Source organism: Cherax quadricarinatus, chromosome 5 (genome assembly GCF_038502225.1).
Source record: "Cherax quadricarinatus isolate ZL_2023a chromosome 5, ASM3850222v1, whole genome shotgun sequence".
Classification (NCBI taxonomy): domain Eukaryota; kingdom Metazoa; phylum Arthropoda; class Malacostraca; order Decapoda; family Parastacidae; genus Cherax; species Cherax quadricarinatus.
The window spans coordinates 17,705,514-17,730,915 of NC_091296.1; the positions used below are offsets into that span (position 1 = coordinate 17,705,514).

General features: G+C 41.5%; 1 protein-coding gene across 1 annotated transcript in view; it reads left to right on the forward strand.

Moving 5' to 3' along the window:
* LOC128684827 (uncharacterized) overlaps positions 1 to 19,962 on the forward strand; it is a 30,652-nt gene extending 10,690 nt beyond the window's left edge. Inside the window, exons 2-5 of the mRNA XM_053771112.1 lie at positions 1,111 to 1,209; positions 1,398 to 1,502; positions 17,661 to 17,893; positions 19,504 to 19,962. Coding sequence (XP_053627087.1) covers positions 1,117 to 1,209; positions 1,398 to 1,502; positions 17,661 to 17,893; positions 19,504 to 19,954 — 882 coding nt within the window. The 5' untranslated portion in view covers positions 1,111 to 1,116 and the 3' untranslated portion in view covers positions 19,955 to 19,962. The remainder of the gene's footprint in view (positions 1 to 1,110; positions 1,210 to 1,397; positions 1,503 to 17,660; positions 17,894 to 19,503) is intronic.
* The last annotated feature ends 5,440 nt before the right edge of the window (positions 19,963 to 25,402 follow it).

Consider the following 25,402-nt stretch of genomic DNA (forward strand, 5'->3'; position numbering starts at 1 on the left):
CCAGTCAAGGGTTCGGAACCAGTCAAGGGTTCGGACCAGTCAAGGGTTCGGAACCAGTCGGATCTGATCAGTGGGTCACTTATTTAAATCATATCTGATCGGTGATTTGGGCTAACACATGAAGGAACTACTGAAAATCATTTAACCGAGTAATACTGATTATACTGATACAAAAGTATAACTTGCGTGTTGAAGAACTGGTGATTTCTGGCAGCTCCTACAATGAAGAACGGTCGAGACCTTTATGTACAGCCTGAAGGATTATCGATCAATGTATGTAGCTTTTCTAGGATTTTTCGGTCTCCACCATAACAAATGCTATATTATCACTATAGTTGATTGGTGAAATTATTGGAGGAAAGACGCTTTTTCTGGAGTAATATTTGCTTTTCGTTGTGTATATTGCGACCGCTTGTAACTACAGGTTATAAGATGAGTTGTTTACAATAGGGTCATCACGATTTATCGGGTCATAGTGAACCATACACTGACCATATGTATTTGCCTAATGTATGCAGTCAAGTGTACACGAGAAAGGAACGTTAAAGTAGGCCTACTTACATTTCCTTGCAGTGCTGCCAGCAAGCACATTGAGAGGATTTGTGGTGTATACCTGGAGTTTACCTGGAGAGAGTTCCGGGGGTCAACGCCCCCGCGGCCCGGTCTGTGACCAGGCCTCCTGGTGGATCAGAGCCTGATCAACCAGGCTGTTGCTGCTGGCTGCACGCAAACCAACGTACGAGCCACAGCCCGGCTGATCAGGAACTGACTTTAGGTGTTTGTCCAGTGCCAGCTTGAAGACTGCCAGGGGTCTGTTGGTAATCCCCCTTATGTGTGCTGGGAGGCAGTTGAACAGTCTCGGGCCCCTGACACTTATTGTATGGTCTCTTAACGTGCTAGTGACACCCCTGCTTTTCATTGGGGGGATGGTGCATCGTCTGCCAAGTCTTTTGCTTTCGTAGTGAGTGATTTTCGTGTGCAAGTTCGGTACTAGTCCCTCTAGGATTTTCCAGGTGTATATAATCATGTATCTCTCCCTCCTGCGTTCCAGGGAATACAGGTTTAGGAACCTCAAGCGCTTCCAATAATTGAGGTGTTTTATCTCCGTAGAACAGCATGGCTGAACGAAGATTCACTAGAGTGACCAGCAAGGAGCAGCTCCTGGCCCTCGCTAAGACTGCCACTGAGGACCTTCCTCAATCTGCTACTGTAAGTTAATACTCTAGTAAACATTGCTGCTTGCATTAAAACTGAACTTGTGGATAGCAGAGGGTGTTTTAGTAATAAACATTAACTTTGCAAACACAAAAGTACAACGAACACTTGGCATTAACTTTAATGAACCCACACGTAATAAACAATATTCAGGTTTTTGACTCTAGTACAAACTGCTACAGATTCACAACACCGTGCTGATGCACACCCGCAACTGGATCTCCTGGTTAAACTTCTTCGTACTGAATGACCAGCCAGACTCTCATGTTCTCATGTGGCAGATGAAGGTGAGTGCAATAACTGCTACTACTAGTCACTGTGGTGTGATAGAGGGGAAGGGTGTTATTTTGTTCACCAGGGAAAACGGAAAATGTCTCTTGGTCATAAGATTACTTACAAAGTGAAACTCTAGGTCATTTGACCGAGGCTTTCTGTTGGTTTATATAAACGTCCACTTTTTGAAATATTGAATATCACACCATAACGTTTATACATGGTATGATGGTCTTCTCTAATGTGTGTGATTTGTATTCAGAACGTATGTTATTGATATGATAGTCCTCTCTAATTGGTGAGTTGTGTTCTGCTATGGCAATGTATGAATCTCAGGCGGATGTCTTGGTGTCTGAATTTGTTTCCAAAAAGCTAAATAATCTTGACTGGGGCAAATTTCGAGATCTTCAACAAGGAGTTGGACGTTTTTTTTGTAGAGTTTGCAATAATATAGGACTGTATATGCTTATTAAATTAGTTTATATTGCACTTAACCTGTGAGAAATTGTGTGTATGAAGTTTACAGGCACAGTCCTGAATTATTACATACACATAATTTGAGGAGGGCACAATTAAGGCGGTATACTGTCAAGTAGTTAAGTATCTTAGTGAGGAAAACATACTCCATAGTTACCAGTCAGGTTTTAGGAGAACTGAAATGTCGCTGCGACCCTTGATCCAACAAGACACTTACATTTTTTGATTTACGCCTTTTATCCCAAATATTTGTATTCACTATGGGTAAGGCTACTTCAACAATTCCATCATCATTTATATTAGCTGCTAGTTTTATTATTATTATTACACATTACAATATGATGCCTTCTTTTACGACACTGATAATTATTTAATTTAGCATAGCAATCCATCACATTATGATTGCCCAAATATCTGATAACACCTGTTAAGTTCTTCCAATCTATCTACTTTAACATCCCAGGAACCATAGGCATTACAATCTTTTGAGGGATGAGTACCTTGGCAAAAAAGACCATCCCTTTTTGCTTTACTTGCTCATTATTAACCGGGCCACCCTTATTTAGGTACTTATTCCTCTTAATTTCCTGTGGTGAACCTTTATTCCTGGTTCATTCCACTTGATATGTTTCAATATTATTTTTATGTGATAAATTATGATAATTAACATTAGGGTATTTCTTCCCTTTGTGGAACTTAACAGCTACATCAGTCCTTATTTTTTTATAAACTATGTTTTTAATTGCAAGGCTACAAATTTGTACAACTATAATGCTTTATAACTAAAATGTTCAAATTTCATTGTTTAAAATACTCAATTGTACTTCATATTGTAAATTGTTTGCTGTAATTTTTACCACTGAATCTATCATTGCTTAGTTAATCTTAAGTTAATTTTAAGCTGCCCATAATGCTCTGCATACAAGGGGCTTTTGGCATGTACACTCAACTACTATAATTCCTTGTACAACTATGTATCATCTCCACATAAAAAAATATTATTATTATTATTATTATAATTATTTGGTTGACTAGTCTGTAGCTGTACAATTAATTCTTGAAGACCTACTCTTATTTCCTCCAGAGAAGAATATCCTTTTTGGTACTTATTAGCTAACTCCTCTACTGCTCTTACTAGTCAATTTATTCTGTACAATAGCACTCAATATCCAATCTGATCCATCCAAATCAAATGTGTTACTTAAGATTTTAAGAGTGCTTTCCAATTTGACTCTAAATTGCTGTAAATTTTATAAGTGTGCTCTGGAGTTTTTAAATTTGACCACAATAGTTACTAGGTCCAACCTACTTTGTTCTAAATTATCATAGGTGACCTCTAACAAATCAACTACTTCTGTGTAACTACTGTCAACTTCTGGAAAGCCTTGCATTAAGATGTGGTCATCACCTTTTACCTGCCTTTTAAGGTAAAATAATTTAGTAACACCTGCAAGATCATTCCTGTTTTGTACAGCTGCCTTAAATGCAAACCAGAATTTTTCCCAGCTGTCTCCTGGATTCAACATAGGTAGACATAGCTCTGATAGTTGGGCATTGACATTGTATTTACATTACTGGGCTGACTAATTTATTTAATGCCCTACTTTTACAAGTCAAGATTTTCTCTTCTAAGTCATAATATTCATAGATTACTAATTCCATTTCTTCATCTGCACAATTTACCAGCAGATTTTCTTCATATTCTTTATACAATAATTTATGCGAGTTACACATCTTTGACCCCATTGCCTATACTCTCACTAGTCCATCTATCCTCCAATAGTTGTTTATATCTTACCCAAGCTGACTCCAACTTCAGTTTATAAACCTTCACCTCTCTCTACCTTTGTAACTTGTGAGTTCATTACCTTTGTACCTAGTTCAGCTATCAAAACTTTAGGGGCCCAGTCCCTGGACCCATTACGTACCTCTGTAATCTGTAAATACCTTTGTAACTTGTGTGGGTGTGTGTGTGCGTGTGTGGGTGTGTGTGTGTGGGTGTGTGTGTGTGGGTGTGTGTGTGTGGGTGTGTGTGAGGGTGTGTGTGTGGGTGTGTGTGAGGGTGTGTGTGTGTGGGTGTTGGTGTGTGTGTGTGTGGGTGTGTGTGTGTGGGTGTGCGTCCTTGTGTGTATGCATATATTTGTACGCTCGTGTGCACATGTCCGTGCGTGCGCCCTCGTGTGTGTATGTGCGCGCGCGCACTAGTGTGGGTGTATGATCCACTTAATATTTGTATTTATAACTCATTACAATTGTGACCAGGTGTGGACGTATCAGTGGTTCATTACTTTGTAATTTGTTCATGACTGTAACCATGTGTAGGAGTGAAGCTGATTCATTACCTCTGTAACTTGCCATGATTAGTGACCAGATCTACCTGGAGTTCATTACCTTTGTAACTAGTTCAGCTATCATAACTTTGGGGTCCAGTCACTGGACCCATTATGTACCTTTGTAATCTTTTGACTACCGCCCACAGGATGGGTATGGGGTGCATAAAGATATTAAACTAAAGTGTGTGTGTGTGTGTGTGTGTGTGTGTGTGTGTGTGTGTGTGTGTGTGTGTGTGTGTGTGTGTGTGTGTGTGTGTGTGTGTGTGTGACTCAACAATCAATATTTGCACCAATAACTCATTACAATTGTGACCGGGTGTGGAAGTGTGAATTGCTCATTACTCTATAATTTGTTCATGATTGTAGCCAAAGTATAAACGTAAGTAACCATTCTACAGAATTCATTACCTTTGTAACTTGTGAGCTCATTACCTTTGTACCTAGTTCAGCTATCAAAACTTTGGGGGCCCAGTCCCTGGACCCATTACGTACCTCTGTAATCTGTAAATACCTTTGTAACTTGTCATGATTGTGACCAGACTTACCTGGAGTTCATTACCTTTGTAAATTGTGAGTTCATTACCTTTGTAAATTGTGAGTTCATTACCTTTGTAAATTGTGAGTTCATTACCTCTGTAACTTGCTCAGCTATCAAAACTTTGGAGTCCAGTCCCTGGACCAATTATGTACCTCTGTAATCTTTTGACTACCGCCCACAGGATGGGTATGGGGTGCATAATAAACATATTAAACTAACTAAATAAAAACTTGTCATGATTGTGACCAGACCTACCTGGAGTTCATTACCTTTGTAAATTGTGAGTTCATTACCTCTGTAACTTGCTCAGCTATCAAAACTTTGGAGTCCAGCCCCTGGACCAATTATGTACCTCTGTAATCTTTTGACTACCGCCCACAGGATGGGTATGGGGTGCATAATAAACATATTAAACTACCTAACTAAAACACCTCTCTCTTACTTGCTGCTTCTATTTTCCTTGTATCCCATCTACCTTTTACTCTCACTGTAGCTACAACTACAGAGTTATCTGAAATATCTGTGGCCCCTCAATAAACATGTACATCCTGAAATCTATTCAACAATCTTTTATAATAATAATAATAATAATAACAGAAATAATAATAATTTTTATAATAATAATAATAACAGAAATAATAATAATTTTTATTTGGAGATGATACACAGTTGTACAAGGAATTATAGTAGTTGGGTGTACATGCCAAAAGCCCCTTGTATGCAGAGCATTATGGGCACCTTAAAATTAACTTAAGATTAACTAAGCAATGATAGATTCAGTGGTAAAAATTACAGTAAACAATTTACAATATGAAGTACAATTGAGTATTTTAAACAATGAAATTTGAACATTTTAGTTATAAAGCATTATAGTTGTACAAATTTTGTAGCATTACAATGCATAATGTAACAAAATGATCAGTTTACTATATGTAGTCATACAATTTATTAATCCAATCAAATCGAATAAAATCATTAGATGAGTTACTGTACATTCAAGAGAATGGATTATTATTAGGTAATGTAATTAAAACCACAGTTTGATAGGGTCACGGGTTATACATTTATGAAATACAGTTATTCAATATTTATTTAGTTTTGGGTGAGTAAGTGGTTTTTTAGAAGAGTCTTGAACTGATAAACAGTGTTTTGTATTCACAGGTAATGAATTCCAAATTTTTGGGCCTTTTATGTGCATTGAGTTTTTACATAGTGTGAGATGGACACGGGGAACATCAAAGAGTGATCTGTGCCTTGTGTTATGGTCATGTGTTCTGTTGAGGTTCATAAGGAGAAGTTTGAGGGGAGGGTTTATATCTGAGTTTAGTGTTCTATGTATGTAGTAGGCACAATAATAAGTATGGATGTTTTGTACGGTGAGTAACTCCAACAAACTACTGTCATTACGCCCTACATCATATACTGTATACTTATTTGTCCTCTTTTTCTTAAAATATATATTACCTATAACCAAACCTCTTTCCATACAAAGTTCAATCAAAGGGCACCCATTACCTGGAGTTTACCTGGAGAGAGTTTCGGGGGTCAATGCCCCCGCGGCCCGGTCTGTGACCAGGCCTCCTGGTGGATCAGCGCCTGATCAACCAGGCTGTTGCTGCTGGCTGCACGCAAACCAACGTACGAGCCACAGCCCGGCTGATCAGGAACTGACTTTAGGTGCTTGTCCAGTGCCAGCTTGAAGACTGCCAGGGGTCTGTTGGTAATCCCCCTTATGTGTGCTGGGAGGCAGTTGAACAGTCTCGGGCCCCTGACACTTATTGTATGGTCTCTTAACGTGCTAGTGACACCCCTGCTTTTCATTGGGGGGATGGTGCATCGTCTGCCAAGTCTTTTGCTTTCGTAGTGAGTGATTTTCGTGTGCAAGTTCGGTACTAGTCCCTCTAGGATTTTCCAGGTGTATATAATCATGTATCTCTCCCTCCTGCGTTCCAGGGAATACAGGTTTAGAAACCTCAAGCGCTCCCAGTAATTGAGGTGTTTTATCTCCGTTATGCGCGCCGTGAAAGTTCTCTGTACATTTTCTAGGTCGGCAATTTCACCTGCCTTGAAAGGTGCTGTTAGAGTGCAGCAATATTCCAGCCTAGATAGAACAAGTGACCTGAAGAGTGTCATCATGGGCTTGGCCTCCCTAGTTTTGAAGGTTCTCATTATCCATCCTGTCATTTTTCTAGCAGATGCGATTGATACAATGTTATGGTCCTTGAAGGTGAGATCCTCCGACATAATCACTCCCAGGTCTTTGACGTTGGTGTTTCGCTGTATTTTGTGGCCAGAATTTGTTTTGTACTCTGATGAAGATTTAATTTCCTCATGTTTACCATATCTGAGTAATTGAAATTTCTCATCGTTGAACTTCATATTGTTTTCTGCAGCCCACTGAAAGATTTGGTTGATGTCCGCCTGGAGCCTTGCAGTGTCTGCAATGGAAGACACTGTCATGCAGATTCGGGTGTCATCTGCAAAGGAAGACACGGTGCTGTGGCTGACATCCTTGTCTATGTCGGATATGAGGATGAGGAACAAGATGGGAGCTAGTACTGTGCCTTGTGGAACAGAGCTTTTCACCGTAGCTGCCTCGGACTTTACTCTGTTGACGACTACTCTCTGTGTTCTGTTAGTGAGGAAATTATAGATCCATCGACCGACTTTTCCTGTTATTCCTTTAGCGCGCATTTTGTGCGCTATTACGCCATGGTCACACTTGTCGAAGGCTTTTGCAAAGTCTGTATATATTACATCTGCATTCTTTTTGTCTTCTAGTGCATTTAGGACCTTGTCGTAGTGATCCAGTAGTTGAGACAGACAGGAGCGACCTGTTCTAAACCCATGTTGCCCTGGGTTGTGTAACTGATGGGTTTCTAGATGGGTGGTGATCTTGCTTCTTAGGACCCTTTCAAAGATTTTTATGATATGGGATGTTAGTGCTATTGGTCTGTAGTTCTTTGCTGTTGCTTTACTGCCCCCTTTGTGGAGTGGGGCTATGTCTGTTGTTTTTAGTAACTGAGGGACGACCCCCGTGTCCATGCTCCCTCTCCATAGGATGGAAAAGGCTCGTGATAGGGGCTTCTTGCAGTTCTTGATGAACACAGAGTTCCATGAGTCTGGCCCTGGGGCAGAGTGCATGGGCATGTCATTTATCGCCTGTTCGAAGTCATTTGGCGTCAGGATAACATCGGATAGGCTTGTGTTAATCAAATTTTGTGGCTCTCTCATAAAAAATTCATTTTGATCTTCGACTCTCAGTCTGGTTAGCGGCTTGCTAAAAACTGAGTCATATTGGGACTTGAGTAGCTCACTCATTTCCTTGCTGTCATCTGTGTAGGACCCATCTTGTTTAAGTAGGGGCCCAATACTGGGCGTTGTTCTCGATTTTGATTTGGCATAGAAGAAATACTTTGGGTTTCTTTCGATTTCATTTATAGCTTTTAGTTCTTCCCGCGATTCCTGACTCCTAAAGGATTCTTTTAGCTTAAGTTCGATGCTTGCTATTTCTCTGACCAGTGTCTCCCTGCGCATTTCAGATATATTGACCTCTTTTAGCCGCTCTGTTATTCTTTTCCGTCGCCTGTAAAGGGAGCGCCTGTCTCTTTCTATTTTACATCTACTCCTCCTTTTTCTTAGAGGAATAAGCCTTGTGCATACATCGAGTGCCACCGAGTTAATCTGTTCTAGGCATAAGTTTGGGTCTGTGTTGCTTAGTATATCTTCCCAGCTTATATCGGTTAGGACTTGGTTTACTTGGTCCCACTTTATGTTTTTGTTATTGAAGTTGAATTTGGTGAATGCTCCCTCGTGACTAGTCTCATTTTGTCGGTCTGGGGCTCCACGCATACATGTCTGAACCTCAATTATGTTGTGATCTGAGTATATTGTTTTTGATATGGTGACATTTCTTATCAGATCATCATTGTTAGTGAAGATGAGGTCTAGTGTATTCTCCAGTCTAGTAGGCTCTATTATTTGCTGGTTTAAATTGAATTTTGTGCAGAGATTTAAAAGCTCGTGTGAGTGTGAGTTTTCATCAGAGCTGCCTCCTGGTGTTATTACTGCAACAATATTATTTGCTATATTCCTCCATTTTAGGTGCCTTAAGTTGAAATCCCCCAGGAGCAAGATGTTGGGTGCAGGAGCTGGAAGATTTTCCAGACAGTGGTCAATTTTTAACAGCTGTTCCTGGAATTGCTGGGATGTTGCATCCGGAGGCTTGTAGACTACCACAATGACTAGGTTTTGGTTCTCGACCTTTACTGCTAAAACTTCCACTACGTCATTTGAGGCATTAAGCAGTTCTGTGCAAACAAGTGACTCTGCAATGTACAGGCCAACCCCCCCCTTTTGCCTGTTCACTCTGTCACATCTGTATAGGTTGTAACCTGGGATCCATATTTCGTTGTCCAAGTGATCCTTTATGTGGGTCTCAGTGAAAGCCGCGAACATTGCCTTTGCCTCTGCAAGCAGTCCACGGATGAAAGGTATTTTGTTGTTTGTTGCTGGCTTTAGACCCTGTATATTTGCAAAGAAGAATGTTATCGGACTGGTGGTATTGTTGGTACTGGGGGGGGGATTTTTTTTTCGGCATTAGTATCTGTATCTGTTGGTTTGGAGTGGAGGCCATCGACTGTTTACCTGGAGTTTACCTGGAGAGAGTTCCGGGGGTCAACGCCCCCGCGGCCCGGTCTGAGACCAGGCCTCCTGGTGGATCAGAGCCTGATCAACCAGGCTGTTGCTGCTGGCTGCACGCAAACCAACATACGAGCTACAGCCTGGCTGATCCAGAACTGACTTTAGGTGCTTGTCCAGTGCCAGCTTGAAGACTGCCAGGGGTCTGTTGGTAATCCCCCTTATGTGTGCTGGGAGGCAGTTGAACAGTCTCGGGCCCCTGACACTTATTGTATGGTCTCTTAACGTGCTAGTGACACCCCTGCTTTTCATTGGGGGGATGGTGCATCGTCTGCCAAGTCTTTTGCTTTCGTAGTGAGTGATTTTCGTGTGCAAGTTCGGTACTAGTCCCTCTAGGATTTTCCAGGTGTATATAATCATGTATCTCTCCCTCCTGCGTTCCAGGGAATACAGGTTTAGGAACCTCAAGCGCTCCCAATAATTGAGGTGTTTTATCTCCGTTATGCGCGCCGTGAAAGTTCTCTGTACATTTTCTAGGTCGGCAATTTCACCTGCCTTGAAAGGTGCTGTTAGTGTGCAGCAATATTCCAGCCTAGATAGAACAAGTGACCTGAAGAGTGTCATCATGGGCTTGGCCTCCCTAGTTTTGAAGGTTCTCATTATCCATCCTGTCATTTTTCTAGCAGATGCGATTGATACAATGTTATGGTCCTTGAAGGTGAGATCCTCCGACATGATCACTCCCAGGTCTTTGACGTTGGTGTTTCGCTCTATTTTGTGGCCAGAATTTGTTTTGTACTCTGATGAAGATTTAATTTCCTCATGTTTACCATATCTGAGTAATTGAAATTTCTCATCGTTGAACTTCATATTGTTTTCTGCAGCCCACTGAAAGATTTGGTTGATGTCTGCCTGGAGCTTTGCAGTGTCTGCAATGGAAGACACTGTCATGCAGATTCGGGTGTCATCTGCAAAGGAAGACACGGTGCTGTGGCTGACATCCTTGTCTATGTCGGATATAAGGATGAGGAACAAGATGGGAGCGAGTACTGTGCCTTGTGGAACAGAGCTTTTCACCGTAGCTGCCTCGGACTTTACTCTGTTGACGACTACTCTCTGTGTTCTGTTAGTGAGGAAATTATAGATCCATCGACCGACTTTTCCTGTTATTCCTTTAGCACGCATTTTGTGCGCTATTACGCCATGGTCACACTTGTCGAAGGCTTTTGCAAAGTCTGTATATATTACATCTGCATTCTTTTTGTCTTCTAGTGCATTTAGGACCTTGTCGTAGTGGTCCAATAGTTGAGACAGACAGGAGCGACCTGTTCTAAACCCATGTTGCCCTGGGTTGTGTAACTGATGGGTTTCTAGATGCGTGGTGATCTTGCTTCTTAGGACCCTTTCAAAGATTTTTATGATATGGGATGTTAGTGCTATTGGTCTGTAGTTCTTTGCTGTTGCTTTACTGCCCCCTTTGTGGAGTGGGGCTATGTCTGTTGTTTTTAGTAACTGTGGGACGACCCCCGTGTCCATGCTCCCTCTCCATAGGATGGAAAAGGCTCGTGATAGGGGCTTCTTGCAGTTCTTGATGAACACAGAGTTCCATGAGTCTGGCCCTGGGGCAGAGTGCATGGGCATGTCATTTATCGCCTGTTCGAAGTCATTTGGCGTCAGGATAACATCGGATAGGCTTGTGTTAATCAAATTTTGTGGCTCTCTCATAAAAAATTCATTTTGATCTTCGACTCTCAGTCTGGTTAGCGGCTTGCTAAAAACTGAGTCATATTGGGACTTGAGTAGCTCACTCATTTCCTTGCTGTCATCTGTGTAGGACCCATCTTGTTTAAGTAGGGGCCCAATACTGGACGTTGTTCTCGATTTTGATTTGGCATAGGAGAAGAAATACTTTGGGTTTCTTTCGATTTCATTTATGGCTTTTAGTTCTTCCCGCGATTCCTGACTCCTAAAGGATTCTTTTAGCTTAAGTTCGATGCTTGCTATTTCTCTGACCAGTGTCTCCCTACGCATTTCAGATATATTGACCTCTTTTAGCCGCTCTGTTATTCTTTTCCGTCGCCTGTAAAGGGAGCGCCTGTCTCTTTCTGTTTTACATCTACTCCTCCTTTTTCTTAGAGGAATAAGCCTTGTGCATACATCGAGTGCCACCGAGTTAATCTGTTCTAGGCATAAGTTGGGGTCTGTGTTGCTTAGTATATCTTCCCAGCTTATATCGGTTAGGACTTGGTTTACTTGGTCCCACTTTATGTTTTTGTTATTGAAGTTGAATTTGGTGAATGCTCCCTCGTGACTAATCTCATTATGTCGGTCTGGGGCTCCGCGCATACATGACTGAACCTCAATTATGTTGTGATCTGAGTATATTGTTTTTGATATGGTGATATTTCTTATCAGATCATCATTGTTAGTGAAGATGAGGTCTAGTGTATTCTCCAGTCTAGTAGGCTCTATTATTTGCTGGTTTAAATTGAATTTTGTGCAGAGATTTAAAAGCTCGCGTGAGTGTGAGTTTTCATCAGAGCTGCCTCCTGGTGTTATTACTGCAACAATATTATTTGCTATATTCCTCCATTTTAGGTGCCTTAAGTTGAAATCCCCCAGGAGCAAGATGTTGGGTGCAGGAGCTGGAAGGTTTTCCAGACAGTGGTCAATTTTTAACAGCTGTTCCTGGAATTGCTGGGATGTTGCATCCGGAGGCTTGTAGACTATCACAATGACTAGGTTTTGGTTCTCGACCTTTACTGCTAAAACTTCCACTACATCATTTGAGGCATTTAGCAGTTCTGTGCAAACAAGTGACTCTGCAATGTACAGGCCAACCCCCCCCTTTTGCCTGTTCACTCTGTCACATCTGTATAGGTTGTAACCTGGGATCCATATTTCGTTGTCCAAGTGATCCTTTATGTGGGTCTCAGTGAAAGCCGCGAACATTGCCTTTGCCTCTGCAAGCAGTCCACGGATGAAAGGTATTTTGTTGTTTGTTGCTGGCTTTAGACCCTGTATATTTGCAAAGAAGAATGTTATCGGACTGGTGGTATTGTTGGTACTGGGGGGGGATTTTTTTTCCGGCATTAGTATCTGTATCTGTTGGTTTGGAGTGGAGGCCATCGACTGTGGTTCCACTCCAGGAATGACTGGATTTGGTGTACGATTTCTGCCATTTCCTGCCAGTTTTTTTTCCTTCCTGGCACTAAAAAACCTCTCCCTCTTGAGTGGCTGTGGCTACCCAGGTTTTCCCATGGCCTGGATGTTTTGTATCTTTTTGTCCCCTTTAGATGGTATGCCTGGCAATTTAAGTTATAGCACAGTCTTTCCTGTACTGAAGAGGTACACAGTTCAGGGTGAAAAAGCTTACAGGAAGGGAGTTTGCATTTTCCTGTTGTCATATGGGCATGGCATTTCCTAGGGTGGTCATAGTTGCACGTCCCATCTGTTTTTCCAGATTTCCCATGCCAGCAGATACCGAGTGCATAGTATGTGCACAGGCTTGGTTTCCGTTTGCCTTGGGTTTCTGTGACTGTATTCCCTGTTGGTGCATGTTTCCCTGTCTTACTTCTATCCTCCCTAGCACCAACAATGGAGCTCCCACCAGTTGTTTTTGGTAATATATCCTCACTATTGCTAGTGGAGTCCTCTTGTTTGCTATTTCCTGCGGTATTTCTAGTTTGCAATATTGGTTTTATCTTATCTTTGACTACACTTGTTTCCCTACTATGGCTCCTGTCCCCTATGAGGTCATTTATATGTATTCCTTCCTGCGTATAATTCCCGACTACCTGGACAAAATCTCCAGCTTCACCATTACTGTCTCCCAGGACAGCATCTCCAGCTTCCCCATTACTGTCTCCCAGGACAGCATCTCCAGCTTCACCATTACTGTCTCCCAGGACAGCACCTCCAGCTTCACCATTACTGTCTCCCAGGACAGCACCTCCAGCTTCCCCATTACTGTCTCCCAGGACAGCACTATGAGCCCCCCATTTACTGACTACCAGTACATCATCTCCAGCCTTACAGTTTCTGACTACATGGCCAGTATCAAGGGCAGTACCATTCAGCCCGGACTTTTTATGTTCCCATCTGTTGTAGAAAGCTTCCAGGTTTTCTATGAAAGCAGCTTTGATGTTGACCTCTTTTAATACCCTTGTGATTTTAGTCCACAGATTTATCTCATTTGGGCATACCCAAAAACACTTCCCTGTTTTAATACTGCTTGTAGCTAGTTCTTGGATATCTGCACAAGGGGCGTGACACCAATTTCCACAGAAATGACAATTTATGCATGTGGAAGCCCGTTTGTTTGACTGACCACAGACTACACACAGCTTCATAATGATTTGAATGGTTGATTTACTGCAATTCTACTAGCAACCTCTTGAATATTCTATTAATAACCTGCTAGGTGGTGCACAACGAAACCGTTTGAAACCAGTCCAGGGTTCGGACCAGTCAAGGGTTCGGACCAGTCTATCTGATCTGATCAGTGGGTCACTTATTTAAACCATACTGGTCGGTGATTTGAGCTAACACATGAAGGATCTACTGGAAATTATCTACCCGAGTAATATGTGATTTGATTGATACAAAAGTATAACTTGCGTGTTGAAGAGCCGGTGACTGCTGGCACTCCTACAATGACGAACGGTCGAGCCTCCACCCTTGTTTATCAATCGCTGTATCTAGCTTCTCTATTTTTTTTTCCGTCTCCACCACAATAAATGCTATATTATCACTATAGTTGACTGGTGCAAATTTTGGAGGAAGGGCGCTTTTTCTGTAGTAATAATTGCTTCTCGTTGTGTATATTGCGACCGCTGGTAACTACAGGTTATATGAAATTCACAGTAACGTCTGGTATTTCAAGAAAAAGAAACTAATGAAAGTCACTCCACTCCACTAAGTACCATTATAATACTGGTTAGTTGCTACTACAACACTGTATTCTGCTATTCACTGGTATCACTAGATTATATGCGAGTACACTAGCAGGCCAGGTTCCACTCCAGGAATGACTGGATTTGGTGTACGATTTCTGCCATTTCCTGCCAGTTTTTTTTCCTTCCTGGCACTAAAAAACCTCTCCCTCTTGAGTGGCTGTGGCTACCCAGGTTTTCCCATGGCCTGGATGTTTTGTATCTTTTTGTCCCCTTTAGATGGTATGCCTGGCAATTTAAGTTATAGCACAGTCTTTCCTGTACTGAAGAGGTACACATTTCAGGGTGAAAAAGCTTACAGGAAGGGAGTTTGCATTTTCCTGTTGTCATATGGGCATGGCATTTTCTAGGGTGGTCATAGTTGCACGTCCCATCTGTTTTTCCAGATTTCCCATGCCAGCAGATACCAAGTGCATAGTATGTGCACAGGCTTGGTTTCCGCTTGCCTTGGGTTTCTGTGACTGTATTCCCTGTTGGTGCATGTTTCCCTGTCTTACTTCTATCCTCCCTAGCACCAACAATGGAGCTCCCACCAGTTGTTTTTGGTAATTTATCCTCACTATTGCTATTGGAGTCCTCTTGTTTGCTATTTCCTGCGGTATTTCTAGTTTGCAATATTGGTTTTATCTTATCTTTGACTACACTTGTTTCCCTACTATGGCTCCTGTCCCCTATGAGGTCATTTATATGTATTCCTTCCTGCGTATAATTCCCGACTACCTGGACAAAATCTCCAGCTTCACCATTACTGTCTCCCAGGACAGTATCTCCAGCTTCACCATTTCTGTCTCCCAGGACAGCACCTCCAGCTTCACCATTACTGTCTCCCAGGACAGCACCTCCAGCTTTACTATTACTGTCTCCCAGGACATCACCTCCAGCCTTACAGTTTGTGACTACATGGCCAGTATCAAGGGCAGTACCATTCAGCCCAGACTTTTTATGTTCCCATCTGTTGTAGAAAGCTTCCAGGTTTTCTATGAAAGCAGCTTTGATGTTGTCCTCTTTTAATACCCTTGTGATTTTAGTCCACAGATTTTCCTCATTTGGGCATACCCAGAAACACTTCTCTGTTTTAATACTGCTTGTAGCTAGTTCTGGGATATCTGCACAAGGGGCGTGACACCAATTTCCACAAAAATGACAATTTATCCATGTGGAAGCCCGTTTGTTTTGATTGACCACAGACTACACACAGCTTCATAATGATTTGAATGGTTGATTTACTGCAATTCTACTAGCAACCTCTTGAATATTATATTAATAACCTCCTTAAATGAAGCTCTAGCTATTTGTATTTCTGTTTCTAACTCTTTTTGTATATTGGACAGCTTACCGTCACGTTCCTGATTTTTAATGTTTGTGTTTATAAGGGCGCCTACAACCCCATCCGTTTACAGTCTGCTTTATTGTCCAACGAAACTGTTTGAAACCAGTCCCGGGTTCGGACCAGTCAAGGGTTCGGACCAGTCAAGGGTCCGGACCAGTCGATCTGCTCTGATCAGTGGGTCACTTATTTAAAACATACTGGTCGGTGATTTGAGCTAACACATGAAGGATCTACTGGAAATTATCTACCCGAGTAATATGTGATTTGACTGATACAAAAGTATAACTTGCGTGTTGAAGAGCCGGTGATATCTGGCAGCTCCTACAATGACGAACGGTCACCTCCTTGTTTATCAATCGCTGTATCTGGCTTTTCTATTTTTTTTTTTTCCGTCTCCACCACAATAAATGCTATATTATCACTATAGTTGACTGGTGCAAATTTTGGAGGAAGGACGCTTTTTCTGTAGTAATAATTGCTTCTCGTTGTGTATATTGCGACCGCTGGTAACTACAGGTTATATGAAATTCACAGTAACGTCTCGTATTACAAGAAAAGAAACTAATGAAAGTCACTCCACTCCACTAAGTACCATTATAATACTGGTTAGTTGCTACTACAACACTGTATTCTGCTATTCACTGGTATCACTAGATTATATGCGAGTACACTAGCAGGCCAGTAAGATTATTAAAAACAGCTGACCTGTGGTAAGTTTCTGGCGACTTCTGGCACCTTCCTCTATAGGCTTATCACTTCATTTACAAATTCACCTGTTTTCAAATGACACTTTAGCCTTTATCATCAATATACTAGGGAGCCACTGTAGTATACACTATACACTATGTATACTCAATGTTATCAGGGAGACTTTCTTTCCTCTGACATGAAAAGTTCAATTATTATTATTTTTTTCCACACGGGACACAGGCAGTAAACTCTGCTACGCAGTGCACACTAATTCTCCTTTTTTGACTCAGTATATAATGTTTTTCGCCCAAGATTGGTTCCAGGCGCTAGAGGGATGTATCGTATAGGATTGATGACACAAATTAAAGTTCTAGCACGTAAGAGCGACCGTGAAAACACGAGAAAACCGGGAGCACCACTACATCACTCTCCAGATTGTTCCACTTCCAGGAGATTTTTATCATTGACATCTGGCACCCCAGATTTACCACACCCTCTTTACGTGTTTCTCCTACTTTAGCATTTAGGTCCCATACCAAAATTACTCTCTCACTTGGTTCCAAAGTCCCTACACTCGCTTAACATCTCCCAAAATCTCTCTCTCTCCTCTACACTCCTCTCCTCTCCAGGTGCCTACACACTTATTATAACCCACTTTTCGTATCCGACTCCTATTTTAATCCAAATAATCTTTGAATTTATACATTTATATTCCCTCTTCTCCTTCCATAACTGATCCTTCAATATTATCGCTACCCCTTCCTTAGCTCAAACTCTCTCAGATACTTCTGACTTAATCCTATTTATTTCTCCCCACTGAAACTCACCTACCCCCTTCAGCTTTGTTTCACTTAGAGGAAGGGCATCCAACTTCTTTTCATTCATAATATTAGCAATCATCTCTTATTTACCCATATCATTGTACTTATACCGTTGAATCTACAGGATAAGCGTTATCCTGTTTCCGTCGCTTACAGGCTATTGTCCTATCTCAGTTCATTTTCAGGCAAAGAGCCGCTATCCTATCTCAGCTCAATCAGGGCCAAGCCTCATCTACGAGTCAGCTAACTCCCAAGTACCCATTTACTGATACTTAAACAGGGGCAACAGGTGTATGGAAACATGCTCAAAGTTACTCCTTTCACAGGATCAAACCTAGGATCTTTGGCTCTGAGCTATAAGCCACTTAGTAAATTTGTTTCCTTCAGAACTCTCCATCTGATGTTAGCTTCAGCTGCCGGGAAGACGAAGTTGACCATCTGATAAGGGTGTTAAAGAAAACGTCCCAACTTGATTGGCGGGGACACTTGAATATTTACCATGTCCCTTATTATTTGGAGAAGCCAATGAAGATGCTGGCTTCAGAACTAGACATCTCCTTCTTCAGCAATGGTCATCATACGTTCACCTACAACCCTCACCTGGATGATGATCCCCTCAGGTAGGTGGCGTACTTTTGCTTCTGTAGGAATGTATTATTTTCAAATGCTGACGTAGATACCGCGTTGGTAAACTTAGGTAATCAAACTTTTTTTAACCTGATTCTTTCCAGTAAAAGAAAGGTTCCCATAAAATATGCTGAGAATACTTTTTATTTGCTGAGAATAAATTGTAATACCGTGGGTGAAACATTTAAGAACTGACTAGTAAAATAAAAATTAAATGTATTATTGATTGTATGAGTATAAGGAATTCGTGGCCAGCGGCGATCTTCTTTCCTTACATTTTAATGGGGAAGAGCAACAAATGTATGGGTCATACAAGGCCTAGGGAATGGGCGGCAATTAGATTTGATCCAAGGAAGGTGAAGATAGGCCCAGTTGCTTGGATCAAGAGCTCCTCACCAGCATCAATGCCCCTAGTGATAGTTCTGAATTTGTATTTAACACATATTTAATAAATGAAGGAAATAGAGTGATGTGAACGAAGCAGGTAAACCAAACCACAAACAATGCAACTTTACATCTGCAGTCTAAATGTGAATTTTGTTTGGGATGTGTTCATGAAAGGTGCATGTTGTATATAGCAGGGGTGTCACTAGCACGTTAAGAGACCATACAATAAGTGTCAGGGGCCCGAGACTGTTCAACTGCCTCCCAGCATACATAAGGGGGATTACCAACAGACCCCTGGCAGTCTTTAAGCTGGCACTGGACAAGCACCTAAAGTCGGTTCCTGACCAGCCGGGCTGTGGCTCGTACGTTGGTTTGCGTGCAGCCAGCAGCAACAGCCTGGTTGATCAGGCTCTGATCCACCAGGCCTGGTCACAGACCGGGCCGCGGGGGCGTTGACCCCCGGAACTCTCTCCAGGTATAGTAACAGTGCTGGCCTGGCTGGCAAAGATCTCACTTCACACACGGATGGCTCGGGTTCGATTCCCGGCTGGGCAGTAATATTTTGACGCATTTCCTTACACCTGTTGTCCTGTTCACCTAGCAGCAAGTAGGTACCTGGGCGTTAGTCGACTGATGTGGGTCACATCCTGGGGGACAAGATTGAAGACCCCAATGGAAATAAGAGAGACAGAGTCCTCGATGACGCACTGACTTTCTTGGGTTATCCTGGGTGGATAACCCTGAGGGGTTAAAAATCCGAATGAAATCTTATCTTCTCCTCAGTTATTATGCAATAAATGCACTTTAATTGTTACCATTTAATTTACTGACCTAGGTAATGTGTCATCTTTTCTGCGACAAACAAATCCTTCAGAAGTATTGAAGATTATTTTATTATTATATCCAAATGGCTGAATATAACTAATAAGGTACCTCAGGGATACCTCCGTGGCCATACCTTTTTCATAATCTAAATTATTTAGGAATGAGTCAATTAACAAATACAGAACTATTATCAATGCACCACGTCACATGACTTCGTTTCTTTTTTTTTTATCTTTTTCCCCATGTTCTCAGTCTGTTATTGCATATTTGTTGTTACAGAAGCCAGAAGCAGATCTACGCTTGTGTTGGTTCGTCTTCATTGTTTAACTTATAACAGTTTCGCATTTCCTCTTATTTCCTTATACTCTAATCTTTTTCCGTTTTACTGCAGGTGTGGCCCTGGTTTCTGCGTCCGTCGACTGGGCAAGGCAGGGCTACAGCACTTGCTAAATATGAGCCTCTACAGCAAGCACTTACCGCTGGAGCCCATGTGGAAGATGACGGAGTACCTGCCTGCCGTCGGGGTTTATCTTGATTCAAGTGTTACCGAGGACAGACCTATTGACCTCCAGCACCTGTCCTACGCTGGAGACGAGGAAATTCCCGTCTCCTGGGTTTCTTCCACCTTTTACGGGTCATTGGGTATGTTGGGAACACACAAGAGCTACAGGAGAAAGGGGCTAGGTAGCTTAATAATTACGGTAGTGGCTAGGCTTTATACTCGCCTGGGCTTCATCTCTCATTGCCACGTTGGAGCTAACAATATTCCTTCCAAGGCGATGTTCAATAAAATGCCTGCGTGGGAAGACACTCATTCTGCTACCTGGCTGAAAACTCCTTAGACACTTGAAGGCCATATATATATATATATATATATATATATATATATATATATATATATATATATATATATATATATATATATATATATATATATATATATATATATATATATATATATATATATATATACTATGTGAACATTTATTAATAAACAAAATACATTTACAGAAAAAAACATAAACATGAATACAATGGCACAATGTATCAAAGATGATGAATTTCCTCCAGCTCCTCCGAGGCTGGACGTGAGCCAAGTATGCAGCAAGCATTTCCCCTCTGGATGGCGACGCTGAGGCGCTGGAACATGAAAGTGGCTGCCCTTGGGTCCCTGGTGGTGTCGATGAGTCTGGAACCCAATTCTTTAAGGAAACGTGTGGCATTTTTTCCCCATGATCCCAAGGTCTCTGATCCCACTGGGACAAATTGATACTGTTGGCTAATGTCCCTGTACTTGCTGATCTTGTACTCCTCCCTGTGGTCAGCAGCTCCTCCCTGTCGCCCCACACTGTGATGGATATAGGTGTTAGCCAGTGTGGACACACAGGTATAGTCCCATGCTAAGAGCTTGCCATTCTTCCAAGGATAGATGGTGATCCCGTCGGGGCGGTTTGCTGGGTTGTGGGTATTGTTTGCTGCAAGTGATCGTGGCTCCCTCTCGGCAGGGCATCCAGCTGTAGCAAGGGTTCTCTTAATGATGTCGTTGACCTCATTGTGTCTTGCATGCCAGCCCTTGGTTTTGGAACAGTTAAGACCATGTAGACCGTATTGGTCTGCTTGCACTTCGCCGCAAATACACATATATTCTGTGTGAATTGGGGCAGCAAGGCGCAGAGCCACTGCAATACGGAGGGTCTTAGGGTCGAGTCGCGTTCCCATTGCCGATATGGGAACTGTTTGGAGGAAGTCCCCGGAGTGAGGTGCACTCACAGCCTGGAGACGGGCAATCTCCCTATCTGATGTTGCAGCCCTGAGCATGTTGGCAAGCACCTTTTCAGCAATTGGGCTATCCCAGCTTGACTGTTTGTGAGCCAGTGCTGCTCTAGGGTTTGGTGCTGGAGCAGCAAGAGTCTCCCATTCGGTGATGGCACTGACATAGCTAGGGTCTTCTATTCCTGCTGAGTCACTGAGGGTGTCAGGAAGAATTTGTCTTATCAACTCGTTTGATGCAATGGAAGAGGATAGGAAAGCTGGTAGAGCAATCTGGGAGGATCTGCGTACTCCTAGCCCTCCAAGCCTGACCGGAAGTGAGGCTTGCAACCACTGTCCATCGTCAAGGGAAAGATTCAATACACTCTCTAGCATGGCCTTCAGGAGAGAGTCATATTCCTTGAGTTTTGGACTGCTGAAGGCTGGGGAGCATCTCAGAAAATAGGTAAGTTTTGGGGTTGACAGGCACCTGGTGAGTAGGTAGAAGGCATCGTGTGTGTCAATGTCTTTCATCCTGCTTTCCATCGTCCGGAGGTCTGAGACTTTTTTTCCTAGGATCAGATCGATGGCATTGGACCCAAGAGGAGCACCGAGGAGAGTGCTATTGGCTGGATCAATGGCTCGTGCTCCTGGTAAAACGGTACTAATATTCTGGATCAACTGTTGATTGGTAGAAACTATTTCACATTTAGTGGGGTTTAAAGAAAGGCCCAGGCTTTCTCCCATGTCTTTAATTTTACTGATGTCCTCCAGGAGAGATTCTGTTGTGCCAGCTAGGGTACCGTCGTCCAGGAACCAGATATTGAGCTCGCTGGAGAGTGCCTCCATGACTTCCTTGATGACCAAACAAAATAGAAAGGGGGCGAGAGGGTCCCCCTGTTGCACGCCCTCACACGAGTCAATTTCATGGTCCCCAAACAATAGTTTGGAAGTCACACTATAACACGATTCTATGAAGGGATAAAGGGAAGGGAAGTTTCTATAAACTGCTTGGAGAGCAGCATCCCTTCTGACTGAGTTGAAAGCATTGGCAAAGTCCAATTTGACCAAGGCTTTTTCATAGGACATGTTTTTGATATATACTCGTGCTGCGTGGGCAGCTGCTTCACAGCCCTGTTGAACGCCGAAACCGGCGTATATATATATATGTATATATATACATATATATATATTATATATATACATATATATACATATATATATATATATATTATATATATATATGTATATATATATGCAAAACAACCACTCTGAAAGAATAGAGAAATTCCAAGCGCTTTCGTGACTACTCATATTATCAAGGAACTATGAAAGTGAAGCATCCAAGGAAGCTATATAAGGGGTCCGGCCAGCACCTCACTATCAGATCCCACAACGGTTAAACACGTGACGCGCGGCGAGCCAACTTGGATAGGTCCTTTGAAATCACCTGTTTACTGTGACCTTATTGCATATATATATATATATATATATATATATATATATATATATATATATATATATATATATATATATATATATATATATATATATATAAAATTTACAGAAAACCTACAAATAACTGTTCCTATGTCCACTATTATTCCTCGCATCAAGATAGAGTCAAACTGTCTGTTTTCTCATCAATGTTTTTGAGAGCTTTACGAATTTGTAGTCCTGAGTTCATAGATGAGGAAATATCCAAAATTTATGAAATAGGTAATGATTTAAAATATCCAAGAAATGTAATTGATAAATCTTTTAAAGTTGCTAGAAATACTTTTTACAATCCAAAAAGGGACAACCAGCCTTATTCAACTAAAAATATGTTGGTTCTCCCTTACCATGAAAACTTGGTTGATATGCCTTCTCTTCTTAAGACTTTTAATATTAAAGTTGTATTCAAAAATCTTGATACAGTAAAAAAACTTTTGATAAAGAATTCCCCCCAAAATGCTGATGGATGTGTCTATAAGATTCCTTGTAAAATTTGCGATAAAGTTTATTACGGTCAAACTGGTAAAAATCTCGAACTAAGATTAAAACAACATAAATATAGCATTAGAACTGGACAAAATTCCAATGTTCTATTTATTCATGTAAGAGATTTTAACCATCCAATTGATTTTCAAAAAGTTGAGAAAGTAGTATCAAGCAAGTCCATGGTCGACAGGAATATAATTGAATCTTGTTTCATAAAAAGCAGTTTTGACAATAATATGAATATTTCATTTGGGTTATATAAATTAGATCCATTTATAATTAATAGAATTTGGGAAGAATTTAATAATACACTGGACAAATAATTTTTAAATTTTCTTGGGTAGAATAGTTTGTGGGGTGAGTTGTGCAAAGGACCTATCCAAGTTGGGTCGGCGCGCGTCAGGTGTTTAACCGTTGTGGGATCTGATAGTGAGGTGCTTCCTTGGATGCTTTACTTTCATAGTTCCTTGATAATGTTTGTAGTCACGAAAGCGCTTGGAATTTCTCTATTCTTCCAGAGTGGGTGTTTTGCATATATATATATATATATATATATATATATATATATATATATATATATATATATATATATATATATATATATATATATATATATATATATATATATATATATATATATATATATATTTATATATATATATATATATATATATATATATATATATATATATATATATAAATATATATAAATATATATATATATATATATTATATATATATATATATATATATATGTATATATATATAATGTATATATATATATATATATATATATATATATATATATATATATATATATATATATATATATATTATATACATGTATATATATATATACATATATATGTTTACCTGGAGTTTACCTGGAGAAAGTTCCGGGGGTCAACGCCCCCGCGGCCCGGTCTGTAACCAGGCCTCCTGGTGGATCAGAGCCTGATCAACCAGGCTGTTACTGCTGGCTGCACGCAAACCAACGTACGAGCCACAGCCCGGCTGGTCAGGAACCGACTTTAGGTGCTTGTCCAGTGCCAGCTTGAAGACTGCCAGGGGTCTGTTGGTAATCCCTCTTATGTATGCTGGGAGGCAGTTGAACAGTCTCGGGCCCCTGACACTTATTGTATGGTCTCTTAACGTGCTAGTGACACCCCTGCTTTTCATTGGGGGGATGTTGCATCGTCTGCCAAGTCTTTTGCTTTCGTAGTGAGTGATTTTCGTGTGCAAGTTCGGTACTAGTTCCTCTAGGATTTTCCAGGTGTATATAATCATGTATCTCTCCCGCCTGCGTTCCAGGGAATACAGGTTTAGGAACCTCAAGCGCTCCCAGTAATTGAGGTGTTTTATCTCCGTTATGCGCGCCGTGAAGGTTCTCTGTACATTTTCTAGGTCAGCAATTTCACCTGCCTTGAAAGGTGCTGTTAGTGTGCAGCAATATTCCAGCCTAGATAGAACAAGTGACCTGAAGAGTGTCATCATGGGCTTGGCCTCCCTAGTTTTGAAGGTTCTCATTATCCATCCTGTCATTTTTCTAGCAGATGCGATTGATACAATGTTATGGTCCTTGAAGGTGAGATTCTCCAACATGATCACTCCCAGGTCTTTGACGTTGGTGTTTCGCTCTATTTTGTGGCCAGAATTTGTTTTGTACTCTGATGAAGATTTAATTTCCTCGTGTTTACCATATCTGAGTAATTGAAATTCCTCATCGTTGAACTTCATATTGTTTTCTGCAGCCCACTGAAAGATTTGGTTGATGTCCGCCTGGAGCCTTGCAGTGTCTGCAATGGAAGACGCTGTCATGCAGATTCGGGTGTCATCTGCAAAGGAAGACACGGTGCTGTGGCTGACATCCTTGTCTATGTCAGATATGAGGATGAGGAACAAGATGTGAGCGAGTACTGTGCCTTGTGGAACAGAGCTTTTCACCGTAGCTGCCTCGGACTTTACGTACTCTGTTGACTACTACACTCTGTGTTCTGTTAGTGAGGAAATTATAGATCCATCGACCGACTTTTCCTGCTATTCCTTTAGCACGCATTTTGTGCGCTATTACGCCATGGTCACACTTGTCGAAGGCTTTTGCGAAGTCTGTATATATTACATCTGCATTCTTTTTGTCTTCTAGTGCATCTAGGACCTTGTCGTAGTGATCCAATAGTTGAGACAGACAGGAGCGACCTGTTCTAAACCCATGTTGCCCTGGGTTGTGTAACTGATGGGTTTCTAGATGGGTGGTGATCTTGCTTCTTAGGACCCTTTCAAAGATTTTTATGATATGGGATGTTAGTGCTATCGGTCTGTAGTTATTTGCTGTTGCTTTACTGCCCCCTTTGTGGAGTGGGGCTATGTCTGTTGTTTTTAGTAACTGTGGGACGACCCCCGTGTCCATGCTCCCTCTCCATAGGATGGTAAAGGCTCGTGATAGGGGCTTCTTGCAGTTCTTGATGAACACGGAGTTCCATGAGTCTGGCCCTGGGGGAGAGTGCATGGGCATGTCATTTATCGCCTGTTCGAAGTCATTTGGCGTCAGGATAACATCG